The sequence below is a fragment of the Patiria miniata genome, unplaced genomic scaffold (assembly GCF_015706575.1).
Source record: "Patiria miniata isolate m_02_andy unplaced genomic scaffold, ASM1570657v1 HiC_scaffold_30, whole genome shotgun sequence".
In the NCBI taxonomy this organism is placed as follows: domain Eukaryota; kingdom Metazoa; phylum Echinodermata; class Asteroidea; order Valvatida; family Asterinidae; genus Patiria; species Patiria miniata.
This window is the reverse complement of record NW_024037070.1, coordinates 1,704,344-1,725,131: the sequence shown is the minus strand read 5'-3', so window position 1 is coordinate 1,725,131 and position 20,788 is coordinate 1,704,344. Positions and strand designations below refer to the sequence as shown.

At 40.4% G+C, this 20,788-nt stretch overlaps 1 protein-coding gene across 2 annotated transcripts in view; it reads left to right on the top strand.

The window, feature by feature from the left end:
- Positions 1–20,788, top strand: part of LOC119739268 (protein diaphanous homolog 3-like) — a 124,407-nt gene that overhangs the window by 80,692 nt on the left and 22,927 nt on the right. For both annotated transcript variants that reach the window (XM_038214129.1, XM_038214130.1), the window contains exons 7-9: positions 15,449–15,549; positions 16,577–16,660; positions 20,367–20,485. In XM_038214129.1, the coding sequence (XP_038070057.1) occupies positions 15,449–15,549; positions 16,577–16,660; positions 20,367–20,485 (304 nt within the window). The remainder of the gene's footprint in view (positions 1–15,448; positions 15,550–16,576; positions 16,661–20,366; positions 20,486–20,788) is intronic.

Genomic DNA, 20,788 nt, shown 5'->3' with positions numbered 1-20,788 from the left:
ACACAACAACCTCCCGTACAAAACGGAGGAGGACAAACAAAAACTGGAAACAATCTTGAAGCTCTGGGAAGAGCACTGCAAAGGCAAGACAAACATACTCTATGAGAGATACCAGTTTAACAACTGCGTTCAACAAGTTGATGAACGTTTTGACCACTATTTGGTTAGATTGAGGGAGTTAGCATTGACTTGTGATTTTGGAAGTCTTTCTGAGGATTTCCTTGGAGATAGAATTGTATGTGGTATAACTGATAACACATTGCGTAAACACTTGCTGCAAGAATCAGGCCTCAAACTGGATAAATGTGTCATGCATTGTAAAGCAGCAGAGGCAACTATAACGCACTTGCAAGCCATGAAAATGACTAAAACAGATGAGTCTGTTAAGGAGAATACAAGAGAAAGTGTGGATTCGTAATTTAAGAATTCACAAGGCGCGAAGCACCGAGTGAATTTGTAAATTAAGAATCCACACTTGCGAGTGTATTCTTCGACTTAAACCATTGCGTCAACAGAAGAATGTTGCAACCTGACGCCACTTTTTTCTTCATATATCATCTCAATGAAGGTCATTTGTTGCAAAAATGATGATAATACATGAATCTGGGACTGAGAAATGTTTCCAATTTTGTTTGGAAATACAATGTACTTAAAATGACTCTCCATAGACTTTGTACACAAGCGCGGAAGTGGCGTCAGGTTGCAACTTTTTTTCCTGGCGTGTTTAGCATGTGTATCGCCACACCGGTACAACCAAGTCATTTTGTGTGTATAGGCTCCTTACGTCAAAATGGATAATTCAGACGACGATTTCTTTCTGACTAAAAGTAGATTTTGCAGTGATGGCGGAGAATCTGACAGTGAAGATGCATTGGTAATTTTCGGAAACCAAATTTTCACGCAGACGGTCCTATTCATGCTCATTATGGAGAATATTGTCCGACATGTTCAAAGTGTGGATTCGTAATTCCGAACCTACACTTTGCTAAAGATTCGTAGTTCCGAATCCACACTTTTAACAATAGTGTGACGTCATAGCAATGGTTTAAGTAGAGGTTAATGCTGTAAAACAAAAGCAAAGAAACACTACAAAGAAAGAGTTCACAAACAACTGCAGATATTGTGGTAGAAAACATGAGTTAGTGAAAACTCAATGCCCGGCGTATGGAAAGATGTGTACTACCTGTGGAAAAGTGAACCATTTCTCGCAAAAATGCAGGCAACAAGGTGCAAGTTCAAGTCAAAAATGGGTGCCAAAAAGAGTGCCCAAACATGGAGTGAAAGGAAAGACAAGAGTTCATGCACTAGATGAAGATACTGAAGATTTTGATTCTGATTCTGATTTTGAGGTCGTGACTGTAGATGTGATAGGGAAAATTAAAACTTGAGAAGACAATGTAAACAAACGGTACCCAAATAAGATCATGGCCACATTTCTAATCAATGGTCACAGAATTAAGACGCAAGTTGATTGTGGTGCAACATGCAATGTGCTACCTACAGATGTACTTACCTGTAGGCACAAAGGTAGATACATCAAAGAAGACACTGTCACTATATAACAATCAAGCAACCATTCCCATCGTTGGCACTTCAACTGTCCTGCTAGTGAACCCTAAAAACATCACAAATACAATGTGGCCTTTGTGATAATTGAGGGCCAGAGCACACCACTGATTGGATCGCGTACTGCACAACGATTGGACTTGATACACGTACAGCATCACAACATCGCAGTAGTTAACGAACCTCGCAGACTTCAAACTCCAATCGCAAAAAACTCAATGAACTCAAAGAACAACGTCAAGAATGCCTATCCGGATGTGTTCCAAGGACTTGGTCACATGCCAGGAACTGTCCATCTTGAACTTGACAAATCGGCAACGCCAACTGTAATGCCAACAAGGCAGGTGCCAGTTGCACTCAAAGATAAACTGAAAAATGAACTTCATCGCATGGAGCAGCCACAAATCATCACCAAGGTTGTTGAACCTACTGACTGGGTATCAAGTTTGGTAACTGTCAGCAAACCAAACGGGAAGATGCGAGTCTGCATCGACCCCAAGCCTCTCAACAATGCTCTCAAACGGGGGCATTACTCACTGCCAGTGATCGACAACATCTTGCCACAGATGTCAGGTGTTTAGGTCTTCACTAAAGCAGACTGTAAGGAGGGTTTCCTACAATGCGAACTTGATTCAGAATCCTCCTACCTAATCACCTTCCAGACACCATGGGGGCAATATCGCTACAAACGAATGCCTTTTGGCATCAGTCCAGCCCCTGAAATCTTTCAACAGAAACTGGACCACAATCTAGAGGGTCTGGTTGGCGTCTACGAGATCGCAGACGATATCTTGATCACTGGACGCAGTGAGACAATCGACGAGACCAATCGCGATCACGATAGAAACCTACATCAACTTTTACAGCGATGCAGAGAGCGACACATCAAACTGAACTTTGACAAGCTCAAGTACAAGAGCTCGGAAGTGACGTACATGGGACATGTACTGTCTAGCGACGGGCTCAAGGCGGACTCAAATTAAGTAGCCACCATAAAGGACATGCCAAAACCTCAAGATGTGGCAGGAGTACAACGTTTTGTCGGCATGAGAAAAATACCTCGCAAAATTCCTGCCCCACCTATCAGACATCAGTGAGCCTCTACGCAAGCTTACTCACAAAGACACTGCCTGGAACTGGACAGAGGAACATGACCAGGCATTCACAGCCATCAAACAATGTGTATCTGAATCCCCTGTGCTCAGATACTTTGACCCCAAACTTCCTACTGAGGGTCAAGGAGACGCATCCTGCAACGGCTTAGGATTCACTCTGCTACAGGATGAACAGCCAATCACATACGCGAGCCGCGCACTTACCTCAGCAGAGACACGCTACTCGCAAATTGAAAAGTAGCTGCTAGCTCTTGTGTTTGGAATGGAGCGCAACCACCAGTATGTCTACGGTTGCAAAATTACACTGTAAACAGACCACAAACCACTGGTTGCTATCAGACTCAAACCTCTCAATGCAGCGCCAAAAAAGCTGCAGCGTCTTCTCATCGGTTTGAACCAGTATGATGTGGAAATCAAGTACAAGCCAGGGCCAGAAATGTACTTGGCCTTCATGCTTCTCACACCGGCTTACAGAGCACTCTCAGGCGGGCCAGAGAATGCGTTTGTTGGCCTGGAATGAGTAGTGACCTGAAAGACTTTGTTTCCAAGTGTGAAACATGCAACATGTACCAGTCCAGCCAACCTAAAGAGCCACTGATCAGCCACAGAATTCCTCAAAGACCATGGGGACAAATTGGCTGTGACCTCTTCACACTGGGAAACCACGACTATTTATGCACAGTTGACTACTACTTGGACTATTTCGAGATCGACCCAATCCCCGGTAGTAAAGACGGTACTACCATCAATGGAGGTTCAAAAGTGGACATCTGCTTTTCTGCTAACAGAATAGCAGAAAAGCAGATTGAACGTTTTGTTCAAATGCATTTTTCTACATTTCTGCTGCCAGAAAAGCAGATTGAACATTTTGTCACGGTGGTTCAAAAGTGGACATCTGCTTTTCTGCTATCAAAATAGCAGAAAAGCAGATCAGACGTTTTTGTAAAATGCATTTTTCTTCTTTTTTGCTTTTCTGCTATCTGAAAAGCAGATCGAACGTTTTGGACAAATCCTCTTTTCTGCTTTTCTGCTTCCGAGAAAGCAAATCCAACATTTCTGTCACAGCAGTCTAAAAGTGGCTAACGGCGCTGCCGCAAGCTGCATATACCCGCCAATAGGCTTTGAAGTGCCGTCATTATGCACGTGCGCGCTGCGCTGTTAGGCTTTGACACCGTGACCTATTTTATACATCCGTCTGGCTAGCTAGCTGGCGGGCCAGCAAAGGGCAATAAACTTTCTAGTTTTAGGCTGATTTTCTCTAATTGCGGGTGGGGCTACGTGGGAATTTTGGTTTATCTGAAACTTGGGGCGGGAGCGCTGGCAACGATCTGGTGTTAAATTTCCTTTTGTGTTATTTAAATTGAAATATTTTCTTAAAAGTTTTGACTTCTGAACAAAAAATAAAAACTTAAAGGACGATTAGAACCTTGCAACTGATAGATAGATTTCCCGGTTAATGAAGAAACAGAGTGATGCGGGATTCAGACCTGCAACCTTCCAAATACCTTATTATTTGTGTCAATAATTAAGGCTTTGTTAAAGAGTCCTTTTGCCTACAACTTAGCGCTTTGTCCAATTTTGCCCATGTTTGGACAAGCACGTTTTTAAATACTTTTCGTATTAAACCCAAAGATATCCACTAATTTCTTTCCAGTCCTTTGCGGCCCGACAATAATTCAGTTCTTGTAGGGCATACCTTTGTGTGTATTATGAGGTGCGAAAACAATCAAGAGTAAAACCCTTTGGCTTTTTACAGGGTTTCAGACGCCCAGTATTAAACAAATTTTTTTGGGGGGGGGTGGGTATCCCGAAAGAAAGAAAATGAATTTCTTACTTTTAATTTGTTAGCATTTGATAAGTTGTGAGGAAGATCACATTGAACACCAGGAGGCAATCTCTCATGAAAATTATTTTTGACCCCCCCCCCCCAAAGAAATTGAACTTTTTAACAAATATTTTAACATTATTTTAGTTCTGAAAATCTGCAGTGAAAATAGCCATGGGACTCCCGCCCCCCCCCCCCCCCCCTCCGAACAGAACCTGGCTACGACACTGCATACACAGAAGGCAAGATCCCCTCGTGAAGCCCAAACCCCAAATTTGAACTCTACAGACAAATATAAAAAGGTCACAAGCGTCAAAGCACAACAGTGCAGTGGCACTGATAAGTTGGCGGAACCTCAAAGCCTTTTGTGTCCACACACCGTGGATTGGATGGCCGGATCCGCCACTCATCAGATGTTTACGTCACGACGGAGGGCGGCGTTACTTGGAACAGTCCATTTTTGGCGGGTATATGCAGCTTGCGGCAGCGCCGTCGGAAGCAGAAAAGCAGAAAAGTGGATTTGTCCAAAACGTTCATTCTGCTTTTCTGGTAGCAGAAAAGTAAAAAAGTAGAAAAATGCGTTTTACAAAAACGTTTGATCTGCTTTTCTGCTATTTTGATAGCAGAAAAGCAGATGTCCACTTTTGAACATCCATAACCATCATCAAGAAACTGAAAAAAACAACTTCTCGAACCATGTCATACCAGACAACCTGCAGTCAGACAACGGACCTCCCTTCAACTCGCGACAGTTCGAGAACTTTGCCCCGCAATAGGGATTTGACCACACGACCAGTTCTCCTGAATACCCGAGAAGCAATGGAAAAGTCGAAAACGCTGTCAAGATTGCCAAGCGTCTGATCAACAAGACCCAACACACCCGGGGTGACTTCTACTTAAACCTACTCAACTGGCGCAACACACCAACCGAGGGACTAAACAATTCACCCGCACAGTTGGCCGGCGCATTTAGACTGACATCCCAGTAGCCAGCAAACTACTCCAACCAAAAATCATACAGGATGTTGCCTTCAAGAAAACCAAGAAACAGGCCAAGCAGTCATTCTACTACAACAGAAATGCCGCACCACTCCCTCCTCTGAGTGAAGGAGAAACGGTGCGATTCCAACAAAAACGCGACTGCAAAGCGTGGCAGAAAGCACAAGTCCAGAAACAAGTTGGCATGCGGTCATATCAGATCATCACTGAAGATGGTCGCGAGTATCGACGCAACAGACAACATCTGAGAAAGAGTGCGGAAACATTCATTCAAATTCCGCAAACTGTAACAATGCCCGCACAAGACCTGCCAGCTACTCCACAAACTAGCACGACTGAGTCAACACTCCAGCGTAAAGATCCACAACACCAGATCCCTTCACAGGCCTCTGATAACAACGCCCAAGCTGCCAGTTAACACAGAACCAACCATCTTGAGAAGAAGCAACAGAATCCGTGCAACCCCAAAATATCTGGGAACAGTACATCACAAAATAACTCATGGACACTTGACTCTTGAAAGAAAAGACACAGTACAAAGAGATTGTTATTGTTCATCATAACAGTTGTTTATTGTTGTAGTTGTAGTTTAACTTTGTTAGTTAATGGTAACTCTAAAGTGTACCGATCCACAGTTTTAAAAAAGTTGTTAAAGAACTGTTTCTTTTCATGAAAGGAAAGGTGTAACGATAGTTGGTCTAGCGCCCTCTATCGACCAGTCTAAATGTCTTGCATTAATGGCCGCTAATAAAGTAACCCAGATCAACGTTACCTGAGAACATAATCGCCTAGAATCAAGCATCATCCTTTAAATAGCATCAAGCATTTACAGTGGCTGATTTCCACACAAAAAAATCAGACTTTTTGTTTTCCTAAAAACTGCTGTACTCAGGTGTCTTTCAGGCAGTTGATACCGGTCAAAAACACTCAGACTCACGCAGACAAAATTTAATGTTATCTCATGAGAAGCTGCGATCGTTCTGCCCAAAAATGTGTTTTCACTCTCTCACTCATTTGCATTCTTCACCAGGCGCGGTTCTAGAACCAATATTTTGGGGGGGCTAGCACGGTGGATCCAGAATTTTTTCACGGAGGCGTGCTGAAATGTAGACCGGTTATTTTTTCCAGACACTTAGGCCTCTGAAAATCAATAGGGGGGGGGGGGGGGCTCATGCCATATTTTCAATAGGGAGCGCCAATAAAATCCTAAAATCATTCACACTATATTAACTAATGCACCCTTGTCACGGCTATTTCTTCTTTAGGGGGAGACCGTTCGCATGTACATCACAATCCTTCTTTTTGCTAATGCATTTTTTTTTTTTACGGAATTTATTTTGGGGGGGCTAGACAAAATTTTGGGGGGCTACACGGCAATACAGGCTTCTGTACTGGCAACTGCAATATCTGCATTCGCTGAGACAAAGGGCAAGTAGAGCTGGGAGTCATCAGCATAAAGCTGAACCAACAAACCATGTTTTCTCACAATGTTGGCTACAGGTGAGGAGTGTAGGGAAAACAACACAGGACCAAGCACTGATCCCTGAGGGATGCCAAAGCATAGTGTTCAGAGACGAAACTGGCATATGGGGGGAAAAAATGGAAAATAGGCCGAACAAAAATACGTGTCCGAAATCTGGGCCGCTCTGCAGTTACACATGTACATGTACACTCATGTATGTACAATACACTTCATGCCCAATTTCCAGACACCGCCTCCTGTAAATGTTACAACAAGAAAAATCTTCAGTGTTTTCATAAAATTAAAATGCTTAAATTACGGTTAGAGCAACGAAGTCATCTACGAAGAAGTTCACTTCTTACTTGAGAAAGTAGAGGAAAAAGTCCCAAAGACAAGGACACCATTCATGACACCTTTCAATCATGTCAACGATTCTTATACCTCCATGATTCAACCAAACTCCACTAAGTGCGTGGGAAAAATTGGGCATTATCGTCTTTTCCTTCCAACAACTGCCAGTGAAGTGTATCACTGAGCTCTCTTCACCATCGTCAAGATAACCATTGTGATTTTTAAAGCATTACATTTTGTACAACTAAATCTAAAACCTCTGAAAATCGCACAAGTTCGATTTCTATTGTGGCTACCCGTATCCGATCGGCCATTTGCTAACGGGTGGTGCAGTACTGTGGTACCGTTGCATATGCTAGCTGTGCACACACGCACCACACACTGTCCGTGTGACGCAGTGATTTTTCCATGTCACAAGTCAATGTTTAACCTTTTATCCAGCCAAAAAAAGGCTCAGATCAGTGTTGGCCTAGGTGTTTCTACGGTAGAAACACTCCATTTGCAACTGGTGAAAGAGATTAAACTACGGTTGTGATGATTTTTACGTGCCCTTTTCATCAACTTTTTCATTGACTTTTCTTTGAAATTATAGTTTAAATAAAATCACATATTGTGAGACAAATCGTACAAAAATAAAAATTGTGTTGGAAAAGTCAAAAGTCAAGAAGTCGGTTTCATCTCTGAGTGTTGTGTTAGATGAAAAGGACCTGTCAACTTTTACAGACTGGACTCGGTTCTCAAGATACGATATAATACCATTTCAGTACCATTCCAGTAATATCAAAGTTGCTTTCAAGGCATCGCAGTAGGATTGTGTGGTTGATGGTATCGAACATAGCAGATAGGTCTTCTCTCGTCGATGGCTCTCAGGATGTAATTTTGAACGCAGAGGAGGGCAGTTTCATTGCTGTGGCATTTCCGATATGCAGACTGCATAGGCTCATGCAGGTTGTATGATGTTAGGTAGTCTTCGAGCTGACCAGCCACCCCTTTTTTCACTATTTTCGAGATGAATGGCACATTAAAGACTGACCTGTAATTCTTGAACATGTCCGGGGCCAGCTACAGCTTCTTAATAACTGGGGTGACACGATCCATTTTTAGTTGTTGAGGCATGATTCCTGTTGTTACAGATGAATGGACTATGTTCGTACAGTTTGTACAGTTCCTCTGTAAAATATCCACTGTTACATTACTCATGCCACTTTTGTCAGTTTTCATTTCACAACTGATGTACCCCAGGCCCCTATGCTTTTTAACATTTTCAAAGTAAAAAATAGAGATATACCATTGTACAATTGTATCGCTATTTTCAAGAGAGAAGAGGTTTTGTTACGCTTTTTCAAAGGTTTTTACACATATCAAAACTTCAGTCTTAACAGTATACAAATATATGAGCAATGAAGTATCAGAAATAGCCTTACAAAGATAACATTGGAGCTTTTGCTTGAACTGCACCCATATTAAAAGGTGAACAAACTGAGCTTGTTTCCCACTTGCTTGCCTTATAACAAAAAAAATATGTAAATAGTGCCACCGTTACAAAATATAGCAATGTTTTCCATTGTTAGAGAACTTAGCTTAATGAATATGTCTATAACTCCCAGTCCACTTCATGTACTCTCTTACCTGTGAAACTTTCAATACATATGTATATTTTTCCGGCTGAAGTTTTTGTAGTATTATTTGATCCCGTGTGGAATCGGGGGTTCCGGGTCTATATTGACAAAGACTGTCCTGATGCAAATGATGTACTCAGTAGACACAGGTTACTGTTGATTTCACGAAAGATTAGCAGTTGTAATTTATTCGTGACGACACTCTGTTATTAATTAGGAGAATTAGAAGATTTCGGATTCCAGATTTCAGTCAGATTAGTTGTGGTGATTGTTTCTCCCCCCAATCATTCGGGCTGATTGCTGGTGTACTGATTCCCCACTGCTACTCGGACGCCATCTTTCTCCACACTAACCCCCAAAACGACAACTTTATGCACGACCCTACGAGACGCACGCTTTTATTGTTTTAAGTTGACCCGAGGTCACGCACTTTCTAGGCCCCAGATACAGTGCGCTATATTTAGAATATCATGCGCCCAGATCGTGTACCGTTACCGTAGCAGTGATATAGCCCCCTCTCGTGATTAATCATGAATCTTAATCAAAGCGAAATTACACTTAAAGTCATTCTCCTACATTTTAATACTATTGTAACGTGAATATATTGGGTCTTGTCCTCATCCGGCAAAACGCAAGAAAAGGGAACAAACACACAGGATTTCCAACTTCTGAAGAAAGTCTTATTTATTCAGCTTAAGAACTCTGTGGTCAACCTGCCACACTGCTACCAGTACCACGACTGCTGATTCCCAGCATAGAAATACACACAGTCTGAACAAATGTGTACAATTGTAACAACTTGTAATGACCCCTGCATCTTGCCAAACCTTTCCCGCGTCCCCCAACAAAAGAAACCCACTTAAGCAACCTATTTACAGAGCCTATTTCCGGAGAGCGCGCACTAGCCAAACCCAAAACCAGGTCGGGTGCTCGCCGCCGGAGCCCCTCTGCCGGAGCCCCTCTGCCGGAGCCCCTCTGCCGGAGCCCTAGCGCAAGAAAGCAATGACAACAAAAGTACTGCATAAACTGTCCGTTACACTGCCCCTCCCAAGAATTTGCCTATTCTCCTGAATAGGGGCACAATTACAACAAATTTTACATGAACTGATATACACAATTTTCCAATTATAACTGAGGGATTTCTTCCTCAAAATTTGCTGATGAGAGATTAGGATCTGTACAATGTTCAATTTTTTTTCCAACGACATTTGTAACCAAGGGGTGTCATCAGTAGAAGTTTATCAGCATTGATTTTAGTCTCCAGACTGGTACATATAATCAAACAATGATACAACTAACCACGATGTCTACCTTACAACTTTTGTTTTTTACATATATTTAGTAAACAAAATACTCCTTTCTATTTTTGTAAACAGGGTTTACATGACTAACACATTTTAGAAACGAAGAAACTTATTTTTCAAGTGATGTTTACAAGATTCAAAAAGTTATCAAAAAGAATTTACTTTACATTGGTTTTACATTACTTTTTTCTGGAACAAGTATCACAAGAGTTCACTGTCTATGATTTTATTAATTTAGTTTCTGGGATTTCCTCAGGAAGAACGACCTATTCTATTACAGAAAATACCTCGCCTCCAATATCTACAAATACATTTCCAATTTGTATTATTTGACAATAACAAAAGAACATTGTGCCACTGCACACAAACACTTCCCCCTTGCATACGTTCATCTGGTGTTTTGAACAACGTACGTGCAGAACTGCATTGGTTTTTGATGTATAACGGAGAAGGACAAAACATATGAGACAACCTTTTTCAAATTCATCTCTGATGATGTCTTGATAACATCTCAAAAATACATACCTTTCACGCTCATGGTTTCTGCTCATTTCACATCTTATGCTCGGCCCAAGACAATTAGGAAGATTTGTTTTAGTTTAACCGTTCTAAATTTGAATTCATATGACTTTTAGCCTTTTTCATTCTCCAAAAGTAAAGCTCATCATCTTTGCTCTTATTTAGTAAAACAAAATGTTAATCCGGACTCTTGGCCTACGTAAAATAAAAAGGGGGGGGGGGTTTCCTATTGGGGGCACTCTTCAAAACTGACCATTATTATGCATACTGCAAATATTATATGCCCATTTTCATGGCGCATTGTGATGGTTTTTACGTGAGTTTTCTTTTTTAGGATTTGGGATTGATGTCAGTACTCTCTAACCATTTATTTCAATAATTGCTGACAAAAAAAACATTTGTCAAAAAAATCTGCCAGGTGCAAAGTACCCCCCTGCCCCCCTCTGGATATGCCACTGCTCAAAAACCATTACAATGAGACATGAAAATTGGCATGATTTGCAGTATGCATAAAATGGCCAGTTTTGAAGAGCCCCCCATTTGAAATATGGGTACCAGCCCCTCCCCTCCCCCCCCCTGTTTTTTTTAATTTTACGGAGGCTAAGTGTCCGGGGCAAGAAACATGTCTACATTTTGGCGTGGACGTGCGTTTGCCCCCCCCCCCCCCCCCCAACATCAAATGCTGGATACGCTACTGCCTGATGATGGCATCATTACATTATATACTGACTCATTGCCAAGCAGTATACCATTACAAAACCACAGAAATGCACAATAGACATCGTCTTGGACGATGTAATCTGCTTGTCTGGTAGCTTTTTAGTTGGTTTTAAAGACTTGGCAGGGCCAAGGATGACTCATCTCTGGAACCAATAATAAACTTGAATAATAAAGTGGAACATTCTTGAAAATGCATTTGAGCATTTGTATTCTTTCTCTTTCAATTGGTGTTTATAGTTTGTAAAGAAGTTGTCACACTAGAGTAAATTGCAGCAGGTCAAGACGAGATGACCATATACGTTCGGGAGTTAAAATATGAAGTAAAATGAAGTAAATGAAGCAGTCTTTCAACTGACTTTCACATTTACAGTTAAAATGTTCAGTGTCATTCAATTAAAACTTCAGAAGCTCTCAACGAAAAAAATAATATCTGGAGCTCAAATCACACGAAGCCAAAACGCCATTGAATAAAGCAAGTGTGTATGATTCAAGTAAAGCCATGTACCCAATCAAGAGAGTAATCGAGACACCATTTATATTGTGGCACCGCATGCACCGGCGTCTTTTATGTCATTGGATCTCCAGTCCTTTCATCACAACCTCTTTGTCTAGTGCCGCCTTGGCTGGTTACCCAATTTCTTTTGTCAGCGTTAATCCAGGATTAGTATAACGACCCATGCCTGCGCACACTAGCCCGCATTGCCCGCACTTGCACTCAAAGGAACGCAAGGGCCCGTGCAATTGCAGCCAAACCCGTGTGGCACTGGGTTGCCCGCATGCACATGCGTGCTCCCGGGGGCGCACGCGGGTGGGAACAAATTGGAAGTAATCCATGGGGCCTAAGTGAATGAGACATAGGGTCATTGTAAATAATCAGTGTCTCTGTATCCCGTAACAACATATATACAAGACCAAAATCAAGAGCTTTAAACAGATGAAACAGAAATAAAAGTAAAATCAATTTAAAAAGTCCAAAGATAAAGAAGTCTTGATATCCAAATCAAGTAACTTTTGAGGACTTATCACATTATATCAATCATTGTGTTTGGTAATTTTGAAGAAATATCCAAAAGCCCTGCAATAGACCTATCTATTAAAGCCCCACCTAATGTATTTTGACCAATCAAATCCATGATTAATGTCTGAGGCCCTTTTGAAACGTCAAACTTCTGCCGTGTCTAATTCAATTCATTGGAGACGGAGCAAAAACGGCAGAAGTGCGGCAGTTGCTTCAAATGTCAGTTTTCTGTCGAACGCAATTCATTTGTTTAAGATAGCAGACCAGTGGCTGAGCCAGGCTCTACAATATTTCTTTTATGGGATGGGGCAAGAAAAGGGGTTAAGAAATAATTTGGGTTGGGGGAAGGAGGCAACATAGAAAATCAAGGGGGATGGACGTCATTTGACAATTGAGGGCCTTGTTCAAATCCTGTAGGTACATGTATTAATTTTTAAAGTAGCTGCACTTGTTCATTTTTCTGATATTTATACAAATGATGACTTTGATCTCTTTTCCTTTTTAATTTTCCCCCTTGTTTTTTTTTGCTTGACAAAAATGGTAAGTCTCACCCATAATTCCCTTCTAAAAAATATCCAACTAGCCAAGATGGTTAGTCTCCTCCATAATTCCCTTCTAAAAATATCCTCCTGGCCAAGATAGTTAGTCTCCTCCATTATTCCTTTCTAAAATATCCTCCTGGCCAAGATGGTTAGTCTCCTCCATAATTCCCTTCTAAAAAATATCCTCCTAGCAAAAATGGTTAGTCTCCTCCATAATTCTCTTTTAAAAATATCCTCCTGGCCAAGATGGTTACTCTCCTCCATTATTCCCTTCTAAAAATATCCTCCTGGCTAAGATGGTTAGTCTCCTCCATAATTCCCTTCTAAAAAATATCCTCCTAGCAAAAATGGTTAGTCTCCCCCATAATTCCCTTCTAAAAAATATCCTACTAGCCAAGATGGTTAGTCTCCTCCATAATTCCCTTCTAAAAAATATCCTACTAGCCAAGATGGTTAGTCTCCTCCATAATTCCCTTCTAAAAAATATCCTCCTAGCAAAAATGGTTAGTCTCCCCCATAATTCCCTTCTAAAAAATATCCTTCTAGCCAAAATGGTTAGTCTCCTCCATAATTCCCTTCTAATAATGTCCTCCTAGCCAATATGGTTAGTTTCCTCCATAATTCCCCTTCAAAAATTATCCTAACAAAATAAATGGTTTATCTCCTCCTTATTTCTTTCTAACTAATATCCTCCTGACCAAAATGGATTGCCTTCTCCTTATTTTCTTCTAATATATAAAAGTATTACCACAATAGATTACCTTCTCCATAACGCTAGCAACTGATACACATGAACAGAACACATGTTCGCATCGCATTAACCCCCCTGAAAATGTATATAATTTGCCCTATTTTTGTCCGCCCCTGATAAACACGTGCTCCAATGTGTTCCTTTCCGAACCTTCCACCGCGACTGAATACATGACTCCATATCAATCAGATTGTTTACTTTTACACCGACCCCAACATTATAGAATCACACTTAATTATCCTTAAAAAAAAAAAAAAAAAAAAAAAAACGCGCATAACTAATTAATCTCCCAGTTCATGACGTCATTCTCCATAATCACGCCACAGGTTATATCTTAACCTGAAGCACAGTGTAGCCCATGCAAATTCTGGCTTGGCAGACTAACGTGAATGCGAGTTAAGAGTTATGTACTAAGTTACAATTTTATCAAAAGAAATTAAATCGTTTTAATACCAAAGAGCAATATCCAGCCTAGTCTAGAATGGCAAAGTAACAATTGATAAAATACAGCGAAAAAAAAGAAAAGTTTAGGTCACAATGTTATGCTAAACTTGCTAAGAACTTGGCCATACAGATGCCTTCAATTGGGAAACCAGGGTTGCTCACAGCTTCACACAGTTTTGTTGTATGATAATTCATTAATTCGTTCGCAATAAACAGGTAGTCCGGGATCCTAAGTTTTCCCAGGAACAAGAACAAATGCAATCGGCCTACAAAGAAATAAAATCCCACATTACATTTAGGAGAACAATTTCATTTGAGATCAAGCGTCGAAAAAAAAATTGACAATTTTTCTGTTATAAGTACACTATCATGGGCAACAAGGAAGTGACGGCCTCCTTAAGTTGTAATTGCTCCCAGGAAAGGCGAAAAACCCACCCCCCCCAAAAAAAAATCATTAGTTTAAAACATGGGCAATTTCCCTTCCGGCCCCTAGTCAAGGCGACCAAGTTTTCCTCAAACTCTAGAAGCAATCTTTGTAGTTTGTCATTGTTAAATAATAGATGTGTGTGCCTCATCACTTTATTCTCACTCCCTTCTTCTCAAATAATACACAAGTGAAAGTAGCCAAAACAATGCCAATGTAGCAATAAAATATGTTAACTTACAATCAGAAGAATATTAACCACGGCAGTTGTGCAACTCTACAGCCCAAATCACAAATCAAAAGGAGCGTGTTTGATTTTTGGAACAATTTGGCAATGGTGCAGGCCGGTTATCTTGTGATAATTGCTAGATGTTATCGATATCATATCAGCCAGCTGTATTCATGCAATGCATGCGATATTCACACCATTTTACCACCTTTTACCACAATACCAGTCATGGCAAAGACATTACACTCAGCAAATTATTATGCCCAAATTTGCGGCAGTGGGTTGAACATTCTTCTAAATTTAGCACATAGCATGTAAACAAACATTGCACACTGCGTCTACAGTCTCAACAAAATTGCTGCCGAAGTTTCTAATCCATTATCATGTGGGACATAAAACAGTGCCATTTTTAAACACAGTTACAGTTGTAACATTTTTATTCAAATATTTTGGTTTTTATAAAATATATTTTATTATATTGAACTCTAGGGTAGTTCTCACACTTAACACCTCTAGTGTGGTATGAATCTGTTCTAGTGTTTTCTTCCTTTTGTTGGCAGTGATGAAGCGGGACCTAAACAACGTCAAGAAGAACATGACAGTTCTTCTTAAAGTCGAAAACCCATCAGAAAGAGATGTTGCATTTTTTGATGATGTTGCTGTAAGTATTTGACGTTTATAGCAAAGAGTTAGTAATGTGTGAAGTGTTGTGACCTTTGCCACAGTGTAGTAGAAGAGTCTTTTTCTGAGTCCAACAATTGTACTAAAATATAGGCTGGTACAGTAGGAGTTAGATCTGAAAAAAAATAGACATAGAGATGTTTGCATTAGATTTGATTATCAGTAGAATTCAGATCATTGTTAGACAAAAAGATGTACTAGAAATTTCCAAGAATGTGTGAAAGGACCAAGACTCGGACTCAAATTCAATTGTGCTGTAAATTATTTGTATACTCATTCTAAGTACTCTTGCACAGCCATCATGCTAAGGCTAGATTCCTGCTATGAAACCTCATTTTCTGTTCACTACAGAACTAACAAAGATGTGACTGCAACATTTGTTAGTTAAAAAAGTACAAATTGCTTAGATTTAAGAAGTGATCCGGATCTGTGTCTAGATGCAGGAATTTTTTTTTAAGGATTTTCATCCATCATATGGAAAACTTTCACCAGATCATTGTGTGAGCAGCTCCGTGTGCATGACACTGACCCAGTTACCCTGTATGCCTTATCACCCACCTAGTTTAACCACTCAGGTCAATGGACTAGACCATTTATACAACGGGGGAGTGTAAAGGTAGACAAACACAAGCGTATACATGTACATGTTTTTTAGTGAATATGCAAACTTTTTAGCGAACTTACAATAAGGGAAGGAATTGTTCATCTTTGGTCGGAGGTTTGCGCTCTTTGAGTGCTTTCTATTTTCTTCTGTAATTGACACCGTATTTTTGACACCCTCGCATGCACCCATCCAGGTTTGAGTATTGTTCTTCTGGAAATTTTTGTTGTTGTTGTTCAAAGTTACATTTTTACGTCTACTCCTGTTGATTTAGTACACAGTTTCTAATGAGGTTGTCCCCAATTGGTGTCCTTAAGTATAGACAAATCCGGACATGCTATCAATTGTGTCACGGAGGAGTCAATTTTATGTAACGGCAGATCTTTTCTTTTCTCATTGCGAACAGGCATTTGTGGAGCAGTATGGGCGAAAACTAGCATCCTTGCAGAAAAAAAGTGAAGAAATGAAAACGGCATATGAACGAATGCTGGTAAGTAAAGGGGAAAAGTGCAGTGTTTATTGGTTGTCCAATTCTGTCAGTTGTCATGTCTTGTATGAGGTCTTTCATGTAGGACTGTTGGTGGGTGTGCATCACTGTATTTAACACATTTAGAATGCAAAAGAAATAAGAAAGTACATGGTACACATTCAAATTTTTCCATTCTTTTAAACCCAAAATATTTTTTACTTACCTCAGGACATCAAAAATAACATTATTTTTGTCCATACTTCTACTTGTGCCAATTCACACTTTCACATCTAAGACATGACCAAAATTTACAAATTAAGTATCTGTTGTTCATTAATTGAGTCGATTTATGAATTAATTTTATAAAGTTTCAGTCCTTTAATTAAAGAAAATCCAGGAGAGCTATAAATCACTCTCCTCAAATCTCTGAGAGCTAATAGCCTAGCGGCGGAACGTTAAAAGTGTACATTTATTTTAAAGACATGTCTGATATATTGAGAAACTGCCATCGGTATGTTACAACAAATGCAAAACATATCAGCAAAGTTGTCACAGCTGAATCTTCTAAACCATCATGAATATCAGAAATAATTATCAGAAATAGCCTACTTGCGTGGAAACCCATAATTTGGTGATTTCTTCACCTCTTTCCTACTCTGTAACTTCGTTAAGTCTGCTTAAGTATTGGGTTGAAACTTTCACAGATGAGAGATAAGATATGAGAATATAATAAACTGTGCAGTGTTTACACCCGATCCTGATCCCCCTCCAATCTCCATTTACAACGGAAGGAAGGTCATTGAGTGTGTGCAGAAGATGGCCAATTTCGTGCGCTAATCACTACAGAAATTAAGATATAATGTTTTTCATCGCTATCTCACTGCTTGACTACTGATGATTTACTTGATATTTTACTCACGCTGGTCCCCCGATTTTTGTCGTAATCTAGATCTAGCTTCATCCTCTACGCATTGTCCCCACTGTCCATGAATAACATCACAGTAACGTTACGTATAGAAGCAATGACTTCCAAACGAAGTTAATTAGTCTTTTTTTAGAGCAATTGTTTATACCATTGAGGTAGGAATGTAGCGGTATTTAACTCCAATTGTTTTTTGTTTATTTACTGGGAATATGGAAAGATTTAGAACAACATTAAATTGGCATAAACGGGACTACACAAAATAAAGATTGGATTTGGGAACACATCGTGGGTAGCGATTTCTTGGCGATTGTGTAGTTAAGGGCCCCGTTCCAAATAAAGAGAACGTAATACGGCCATCCAGGAGTCACTCAACTGCTAATTAATATTTAAAACCAACCAGGGTTTGAAGTTTTAAGGGAATCTTTGGGGGTAAAATAGTGATTAAGACGACAAAACGTAACACGAACAAATTGGTCATGGGGAGCAGTATAAGTGCGGCCGTGCTGAACCACGTTGGTATCAGCTGAAAATGCGTGAGCAAATCGCATTTTCTAACCAAGGATAATGTTCAAACTTAACCAAAAAAATTAGATTTAAAGAATATAAAATCTGCTTAATGCAGAAATGATTTAGGAATGAAAAACACTTTAAGGACTAAAACAGAACCATCGCGGGCCTCGCCGCGACTTGAATAATAACAAAATATTTTTCGCGGACTTTTCTACGCTGGCAGGATGTGACTGGGTCAAATTGCGGGGTTCGATCCACCAATTGCGTTTACACTCAACAATTAGGGGATCAAATCCCGCAATTGCGGGGTCCGATCCTTCCCGAAAGGGGGATTCAGAAAGGGGGATCCCATCCGGCTAAAGCTCGATCCACCTCGTTGCGGTTAAGCAGACTTCGATCCTCCTTGCCGGATCAGATCCCCCTCGAATCCCCCTTGCGGTATCTAGTGTAAACGCGGTGTTATTGCTGCTTCACCCCACCGGACCTGAACCTGGAAAAGTCACGGAAGGCAGTTGCCTAAGCCTGCCAAAAGTTCGCAGGTCAAGCAACACCTACGGTAGTAGATGTGGACCCAAAACAATCCTGCTGAAATAATGCTAAATAAGGAAAATGATCATGGCACAAACTATATGCTCTCAAATTGGCACACCTTGCATGCTTTAGCCAGTGGAGGGACCAGGTGGCAACCAGTTAGCTGGCCAGTGCGAATTTGAAAAGCAAAATCACCTTATTTGACCATAGGGGTGCTCTCCCTTGCTGTTTTCAAGAAAGCATGGTCAGAGATCTTTAAATGCACCTGAGACATTCACAATATGTCACATTCACTTATTTCTGCACTAAATGTGTAGTGGGTTAAATATGTAGACCCACATCTTATTTAGCTGCAATTTCTTGGATGGACTCTTAATCAGACTGCAATCCGATTTGACTTGAGATTGTGACATGCAAAAGTTTCTCCAAACAAATGTGCACAAACTTGGCATGATGAAATTGTGTTGTCACAAAATGTTGCAAATTATCATTTACGTTCAGACATGTTACAAAAATTGAGTTGAGTCTAGCATTTCATCTCTTTGTTTTGCTTTGTTTGAATACTACAAAATCTGACGAAGATTTCTGCTGCAAATCTAAAGGATGCCATAATACAGTTAATGTAGGGAAGATTTTTATGCCCCGCGGCGAAGCCGAAGGGGCATACTGTTTCCGCCTTGTCCTTCCGTGGGTGGGTGTGTGTGTGGGTGGGTAGGTGTGTCTGTGTGGGTGGGTGTGAGTTTGTCTTACATTCCCTATGTGGACTTGTGAACAAGAGATGTCCACATAATGCAGGTTGTGTTAACGTTATGTGGACTAAGCCGTGTCCACATAAGGTTTTGCCCTTTCTGGAAAACAGGTTTAGAGGCATTTTTGGGTTAGGTTTATCCGTAGCAGAATGAAGAGAAACACTATAGGGAATCATAGAAAAAAAATTGGGTTAAAAGAGTTTTCACAGTTTAAGTAAAGTTATTTTTTGTACCGAGTTTTCTTAACTACACGAAAACAAAGGAATGTCCACACAAGGTATGTAACGTAAACCTGGGTGTGGGTGTGTTTGTGTGTCCGGACAAATCTTGTCAGCGCGATAACTTGAGAAATACTTCACATATGAACTTCAAATTTGGTTTGTGAATTGTTCTTGGTAATCCTAAGAACCTTTTGCATTTGGGAACAAAAGGTCAAGGGTCAAGGTCACAGCGACTAAAACAAAAGAAATTTTGTCAGCGCGATAACTTGAGAAATACGGTTTGTGGATTGTCCTTGGCAATCCTAAGAAGCCTATTGCATTTGGGGCCAAAAGGTCAAGGGTCAAGGTCACAGTGGCTAAAACAAAAGAAATTTTGTCAGCGCGATAACTTGAGAAATACTTTACATGTGAACTTCAAATTTGGTTTGTGGATCGTTCTTGGTAATCCAAATAGGCCTATCGCATTGGGGGTCGAAAGGTCAAGGGTCAAGGTCACAGTGGCTAAAACAATAAAAATCTTGTATTTATTCTGAGATCATAGGGATTAGGGATTAATTCATATAAAACCTACAGAAGACACTAATGCTTTCATTGAACGTTCCATGTGACCAAGGTACATGTAAGTTGATGTTAAAAGAGTGGTGTTATGTCATGGGAACAGTCACGGTTGCGGGGCATTTGTGTTTGTAAACACACCTGACTTGTTTTTTTCTCATTTATGCTAAACATAACATACCGGGTACCTATTTCATCCCTTTTGTGATGTTTTTGTGTACATATTTTATTTACAGGAGAGATTTGCCGAGCCACAAGGGGTTGACTCAAGTGATATTTTTACTGCCATCAGTGATTTTGTCAAGGCTTTCAAACGGGAGATGGATCTTATACATGCTGCAGCTGGGCTTGGAAGGCAAGTAATTTAAGACATTTAAGGGCCTGCCATATGGATATGCTTGCCCCCCAACCAAAAAATATTTGAGGTATTAACTGAATTAACTTTTGTCAATGACAGGCATTGTCTTTGACGTCATGATGACATCACCAGGTGTCAGATTACCAGCGACTTTAGTTCAAACAGTGACCAGCTTCTTTCACTTATAACTCTTCAACAAAATGATAAATCATGCTACAGCTGAGGTGTCGTAGTCCCATTGAAGTTGGACAAGAACTCAAGGCAGAGTAATAATTCGAACCACTGTGAGGCCCCTTTTGG